The 7,629-nt window shown below is 46.5% G+C and overlaps 1 protein-coding gene across 4 annotated transcripts in view; it reads left to right on the top strand.

Moving 5' to 3' along the window:
- Window positions 1-7,629, top strand: part of ELF5 (E74 like ETS transcription factor 5) — a 23,913-nt gene that overhangs the window by 5,664 nt on the left and 10,620 nt on the right. For all 4 annotated transcript variants that reach the window (XM_011356808.1, XM_011356809.1, XM_011356811.1 and 1 more), the window contains exon 2: window positions 1,362-1,489. In XM_011356808.1, coding sequence (XP_011355110.1) covers window positions 1,362-1,489 — 128 coding nt within the window. The remainder of the gene's footprint in view (window positions 1-1,361; window positions 1,490-7,629) is intronic.

The raw sequence follows: 7,629 nt of genomic DNA, 5'->3' as shown, positions 1-7,629 counted from the left end.
AATGTGCTCAATCCTGTCTGATCTCGGAAGCTAAGCAGGGTTGGGCCTGGTTAGTATTTGGATGGGAGATCATCTAGGAAGATTAGGTGCTGTAGCGTTTAAAAAAAAAAAAAGAATGCATCCAGTGGGGGCCCCAAGCCCATCTCTTCTTCCCCATTCCGAGCCTTGACTGGCCACCTTCTTTCTCCCAAAGTGTCGCACTCGCCAGTGTGCCCAGGGAGTGGAGCACAGCCATTAGGGTCATGACTCCTTAAATAGACAAACCCGAGCTGTCACCCAAATTCCACCCAGCTGGGTGGTTTGGATTATGTTACCTGGTATGTCACAATGTCCATCCCTCATGTATAAAATGGAACAACTACCAGAACCTGTCTCAGAATGGTTGTTCTGAGGAGACCATGAATAAAGAATGTAAAGTTGTAAAGTGCTCAGCACAGAGTCCAAAGTGTATAAGTGTGTGTAACAGTTATGACCCAAACCCCCAGGCTGGATGCGCTGCAGAATTCAGAATTTTTCAGGCAGTAGGAAGATTATACAGTGTGTATACTGCAGAACGCAGAACACTCCTCTCCAGATATTCCTTCTATGACTCCTTAAACACATTAATATTCCTGCAGTGTATCACATGACTAGCCATCAGGTAGAATCAATAAAATTGTAACTATCGTTGTAAAACTATATAGAATATAGTTTGTATATGCTTATATGTGTATAGCATATAGTGTATATATTTATATAGATGCATAGATTAATATATATATAACAGTATATAAAACTCTATAACATCGATTCAGGACTATTTTTTGCTGGGAAATAAGTTTGCACCAAATACACACACACACACGCACGCACACACACACACACACACACACACACACACACATACACATGCACTTTCGGTTTCAGAGCTCTTAGATTTCAGAATTTTGGATAAGCATTTGTGGGTTTATAACAACTCTTGCCCTTTTTTCAGAAGCATATTGTAAGACATTATAAGCCAGAGTTCAGGAGTCAGATGTGAGTAAATAGGAAAAGTAAAGACAGGCAGTGTTGGGTAATAAGAGCCCCAATCCTCAAATCTGGCTTTGCCTCTTACTGGTCATGTTACATAAGCCATTGTCTCAGCCCCTCAGCCTCAGTTTTCTCATCTATGAAATGGGGATAGGTGAATGAACCTCACGGGATGTGGCAGGATTAATTGATGTCATCGTGGAGAGCACATAGAGGGGTACCTGGCTCCTAGGAGTCTGCCTGCTTGTGTTTGCTCTCATTATTAAAACCAAGGGTGGCCTGCTGAGGGCTCCCGCAGGGTGGCTCCTGGGAGTCGTTTGCCTCCTCACAGCCTCTCCCCGCTGTTGCAGGGTGATGTTGGACTCAGTGACACACAGCAGCGCCTTTCTGCCCAACACGTCCTTCTGCGACCCCCTGATGTCGTGGACTGATCTGTTCAGCAACGAAGAGTATTATCCTACCTTTGAGCATCAGACAGGTACGTATATCTGGAGAAGGCCATCTGAGCTGAGGTGGGCTGGGGCAGAAAGTGATGTTGGCCTCGGGCGGGTGACAAGCACATGCTGGGGCACTGCAAATGTCAGCTCTCACCAGTGTTCAGTGCAGAGGGCCAGGGGAGGCCTGGGTAGAAGGCAGGGCAGCTCCTGAAGAGAAAGAAGCACTGGAACCCTCACCCTGACCCCTTCCTGGCTCTGTGGCCTTGGGAGACTCTACTAACCTCCCTGAACCTCATTTTGCTAACAGGTAAAATGGAGATGATAATATCGATCTCTTGCAGTTACTGTATTTAAACAACATAGTGGAAAGAAACTCTTAGCCCATAGCCTAGTACATTGTTATTGCTTGATCTTCATGGCTTTAGCTAACATATACTGAATACTAGCTATGCACCAGACCCTGTGCCAAGCACCCATCTCATCCTTATAGAAGCCCTATGAGTAACAAACAATTATTATTCTCAATTTATAGATAAAGAAACTGAGGCACAGAGAGGTTAAGTGACTTGTCCAAGGTCTCAATGTTAGTTAAATTTCATGCAAGTTGACTTGAGCACCTGAACTCTTAATTATCCTACATGGTCATCTTATAAATGACACAGTGCTGTGGTTATTGATATTAGTATTATCATTATTCTCTGAGATTCTATCTCCTTATCCCTAACGCAGGAATGATGAGAGTTACTGTGAGGATCAAGAAAGCCAAAGTGTGTAAAATATGTAGCCTGGCCCAAGCGAGTGCTCAGGAAATAGGAGCACGCCCCTAGGCCACCCTCCTTACCCTTCCTCCTCTCTCACCCCAGCTTTCTCCTCCTGAGAAGGAAGCACAGGGCCTTGTGCCAATCCCCTGCCAGAGGGAGGCCAGCTGAGCTCTGCCCTCCGAGGGCCTCTTTCCCCAGGTGCTTGGGTGACTGCAGTTCACGGCAAACCTGGCCAACTGCTAGCACCGGGCAGGTGCACACCCTGCTGGGAGTCAGTGATGCAATTGCTAATCAAGGCATCAAGCCTCAGTCCTCACAGAGCCTTAACCCTGGTGGAGTCCATGTTCAGAGTCGGGAGGCTGGGTCAGGAGGCGGCAGCCAACTTTCCCTGAGGGAGGAGTCCAGGAAAGGCCAGGCCTCCAAGGATGCTGTGAAATGTCCACCACCACAAGGAAGCCCCAGCCTCCAGGCCAGAAGCCAGGGCTGCACAGACAGACTGGAGGCCCTTACCCATACAACTCAGTGGTGCACCCACTCCCAACCCCTACCCCTGTGCACACATACGCACGTCGCATCTGGCACCCTCATCTGAAGGGTCTAGGTAACTGCATTTCGACCTGATTCATTCAGATACATACTGCAATTCTCCCTTAGGCCTAAGAAACACGTCATTCCCAGAAAGACGATGAGAAATGTACTCAATCTCTTCCCCTCAATATTTGATTAAGAGGCTAAATTCGAAGGAGGAATATGGTGGCTTTCACATCCACGTCCCCTCTCCATGTGTCCCACCATGGTGGGCCCAGCTCCTGATCCCAGGACCTGCCATCCTGGGAGCCCACTCTTCCCGCCTATTCTGCAGGGTGGCAACTAGAGTGGTGGTGGAAGAGGGTGGACTCACCTGCCCCATGTGCTACCCCAGGCGTCAGCTTCTGCAGTTGTCAAGAGCTCGGACTTGAACCAGGCTTCCGAAATGCTAAGTCTGGCTTTGATATTTAATAACTGTGTCTTCTTACCTCTCGCTCCTCAGTTTTCTCAACTGTAAAATGGAGATAGTAATAATGCCTACCTTAGAGAGTTGTTATGGGGGTGAAATGAGTTAATATGTGTGAAGTGTTTGGGACAATCAGGCACATGGCCAGTACACAAAAGTGTCTTAAGATGAAGGATTCGTTTCAGTTTGGGATGAAAAGTTTTCGGAGATGGACAGTGGCGATGGCTGCACAACAATGAATATGTTTCATGCCACTAAACTGTACACTTAAAAAAGGGCCGAAACAGTAAATTTTATGTTATGCGTGTTTTACCACAGTGAAAAAAAATGAAGAATTAATCAATGTGATCACCAATACAATTGCCAATGTGGCTTAAATCCAACAATCTTAGATATACAGACATAGTCTTCTCCTGTCTGAGGCCTCTGGATTTCCATCAGTGTAAGGAGGGGTTGGCCCAGGTCATTGTGAGGATCTCTTTCAGAAGCTTCTATGATTTCTTCATCAGGCAAGATCGTAGATGCAGCCCTCTTCCCCCATCACCCATTGAGAGAACAGAAATTCCCACCAAGCTGTGAAACCAATGGGAATAAAATAGCCCCCAGGAGTGATCCAGCTTCCTAGCAGAGGGAGGAACCAGACTTTTGACCTGCCGTCTGGCTGTCTGCACTTTAGAAGGAGCTGAGTGTCTCTGACTTCCTAAAGGTCAAAGTTTGGAAATCCCCAGTGGGCAGCTGGGTGAGCCTCCTAGGCACTGGCTCTCCTCGGAGCTCACTTCGGGGAGGAAGCCTGGCAGGTGCCTTCTGTCTTTTTCTCACCCAGAGAGACGGCACATCAATTTGCATGTCTGAAAAGCTCCCCTCCCACCCCCAGAAGGATGTGTCAGGAGACAGCCAGGTTCACTCTGGACACTGCTCTGCGAACTTCACGTGCTCTGTGGTCAGCAGGCTCAAAGACACCTCTCCTACCTCATGGGAGATTCCATTTTAAATTCAGGGTTGTACTAGTGGCAGCTTCCTGTTAGAATCCAGGCTCAAGGGCTGGCTCTGCCACTTACCAACCCCATGACCTTGGGTGGGTTTTATCTAATGCCTCTGAGATTTACTTTCCCCAGCTGGAACAGTGTCTGCCTCCTAGTGTTGGAAGGACTGACAGATTCCACGCATCAAGTGCATAGCAAAGAGCCTGGCTCTTGGGAGATGCTTACCACAGCCAGAAACAGCTGGCGACTCCCAGGTAATGGAAAAAATAGCTTTCTCTCTCCTCTCTTCATTTTTCATTTGAACGAAAGCAACAAAGGTCTCCATCTCGCCCTTTCCAACTCAGAATTTTTGACAGTTTAAACATTCGAGACCAAATGGAGAGAAAGGGAGAAAGCAATGATGTGCCCACTGGCCAGATGATGTTCCTGAGCGGGCAGGCAAGAATACTCAGCATAGTTAGGAAAACCAGCTGTTTTTACAACCTTTTCAAGTGGCTTTCACAGAGGGCAGCTGATTCTGTGCTAACTGCAAAAGACGTGATCTGCTCTTGAAGGAGGACTTCTGCGTGGCTGTACTGCAGGCTTGGGAGCGGGCGATCAGATTGCAAAATATTCCAGAATTTCATTCATTCACCTTGGCCTTCCCTTTGGCTCTTAAAATTAAAAAAAATTACAAATACTGAAAAAATTTGTCAAAGGGAGTGCTGTGTATATTTCACATGCATATGATATTTTTAAAAGATTATTTCTCCAATCGAGTTCCAGTAGCCAAGCATTGGACAAGCCATGGAGCATCCTGGCCTCACTCCTACTTTCTGGAACTCCACCCTTAACCTCCACCCCCAGTGCCAAGGTGGCCACGCCCACGTGCAGTGCCCTCTTTGCTTTGGAATCTTGTTTCTACTTTGCAGCAGGGTTTCTAGGTTGGGGCAGGTCTAGGAGCTCCTGGGAGGTCCCTCAGGACAGGCTCCAGCTCCCCCTTCTTTACTCTTACCCTTAAGCCAGGCTCCTGTACTTTACTTCTGAAGATAGCACAGCATAGTGGTTATCAAGGCTTGGCGACGGGAGCTGGAAGATACCTATGTGACCTACTCCCAGCTCTGCCACTTACTCATGTGTGACCTTGAAAAGGGACTTCATGCTCTGTGCCTTACTTTCTTCATTTACTTTGTAAGATGGGTAGTGTGATCTAGGACCTGATAGCATTATGTTCAGGACAGCATGAGAAAACTCAGATTGTATCATGGTGTCTGGCACATACTAAGCACTCAACAAATCTATTGGCTATTATTACCCAATGGGAGACTTTATTTGAAGAAAGAACTTTTTTAAAAAGGTGTAAAACCCACTGATTTTTGTTTTTACTATCCAAAAGATCAGGGAGAGAGTTATTTGGGTCCCATGTGGGCTTTTCTAAGCAAGACTCATGTGCCTGGCGTAGAAGTTTGAGAGCACATGCAAAAGTAAGAGTCTAAGAATTTCTAAATCAAAAGCAGATAAGTAAGTAGAAGATCACTGGAAAGTCTGAGGTGAGGGCTGTGGTAATCGTCACATTGCAGGACGCCCCAGGGAGAAGCCTCACCGTTTGCCGCCCTAGCCCGTTCTGCACACATCTGAGGCTTCTGGGCAGCCGTGGCCCCAGGACCACTCAGGGATTGGTGTTCTTCATCCCTTGCTATCTCCACGCACCTCAGGCAACAGCCCTTCGCTGATGCCCAGCCATCCTTTCTCGTAGCTTCTCCCTCCAGTTCCTTACACGGCTCTGGGCTTTTTTTCTTTTCCATCTCCTGGTCTAAATCATTCCACCAGCTTGGAAGGAAAGCCAAGAAGGGCTAGACCTGCTCTGGAAGGAAACCTGGAAGCAATTTATCATTTCAGGTTTCCCCTCATAAAGTCCTTCCTTTCAGTGACAAAGACACAATTGATGGTGTCCTGCTATCCAGTTCACTCACTGGCTCTCTTCAGTGCTGCCCTGGGCAAAAAACTTTCCCAACTCCCCATGCTAATAAATCATGCTAATTATGATCCAAGCTGTCTAACTCAGGCCTCCTCCGACACAGACTGTCTGTCTCGCCCAAGCCGATCCCTGGGCTCACTTTGTTCTAGCTGTCCCTCAGCTAGGCTGGCTGAGGGCCCAGGAAGGTCTCATTTCCCTGGGAACAAATGTAGTCCCAAAATAATGACTATTGATAGGTGACTTATACCAAAAGCTACTGTCATCTAGATAATTGAGCTAAGTTCTTTCCACACATCATTTCTTTACCTCTTCACACAGCAAACTTCCTTAGAGGTAAGCACTATTATTATTCCTATTTTACAGATGAAGGGAGCTGAGGTACAGAGAAGTTAGGACACTTTGTAAGGATTACACAGCTAATGAGATGAAGAGCCAGGACCACAGATTAGGAAGGTCCATCGCCACAGCCCAAGCTCAGTTACTCTACACAGTCCTACAACTCCCATTGTAAGGTCCTTTTCACGCCAGGCCAGTTGACAGAACCCTAGGATAGAGGATGGGAACAAGAGTCTGGTTCATTTAGCTTCACAGACTTTCCCATCAATGCTCCCCGATCAGCAGAGGTGAAATCAGGTTCTCTGCCAGAGGATCTAGGGATACAACTCAAAGCTGTAAGCTCAAAGTACTTCGGCAAGCTGCAGATTTTGCATTCTGCTTCATATCTATTTTGTTGTAATAAAAAAAATCAAAACCTCCCCCTAAATTCTTGCTTCAAGTGAGGCTCCAAGAAATGAATAATGTTGGCTCCAACATTTCTATACAGAAAGGACTTCGGGGCAGCAATGCAATTGGGAGAGATGGCGGGACTTGCCTACAATTTTTTTAAAAGCACTGAGAAACTATCAAGTTGTCCACAACAAAGATGGCAGTGGGGTAATGGATCCACTCTCTGGCATTTGCACTAAAGGTGCACAGGCGTTATCATGGGCTTCAGTTACCCCTGCCGCCCTCTGTCTACCCTGGGGACTTAGCTCCTACCCTTCCATTCCAGTTTCAGAAGTATGAGTCCAGAGTATGTCCCGATCATGAAGCATTTTACAAAGTCACACAGCCTCAACCTGTGTTCCCATATTTCGAACAGCATTGGCCACCTGACTCATGCTAGCAATACAAGGACAAATTGGCATGATTAGATATATAGTATCCTCACTTTTTTTAATGAAAATAAACCCAAAACTCTGGAAAGGGACAAAACTGCTGGCCTAAAAACACCCACGCCCACACAGAAAGAGAGAGAGAGAGAGAGAAGAGAGAACATATTAGAAGTATTTGAGGAAATGCAGTTAAAGTAGTAGTATGGGTAGCCCCAATATTAACAAGTATAAGTGGACGGTATTTAATGAACACTTACTCCATTCCTCCCCTGTTCTAAGCATTTTCCATGTTTTAATTCATTTAATCTTTTTAACAGCATGGTGAGGGAGGT

This window comes from Pteropus vampyrus, unplaced genomic scaffold (assembly GCF_000151845.1).
Source record: "Pteropus vampyrus isolate Shadow unplaced genomic scaffold, Pvam_2.0 Scaffold31, whole genome shotgun sequence".
Lineage (NCBI taxonomy): Eukaryota > Metazoa > Chordata > Mammalia > Chiroptera > Pteropodidae > Pteropus > Pteropus vampyrus.
The sequence above is the reverse complement of the archived record's forward strand: the minus strand, read 5'-3'. Positions and strand labels throughout refer to the sequence as shown.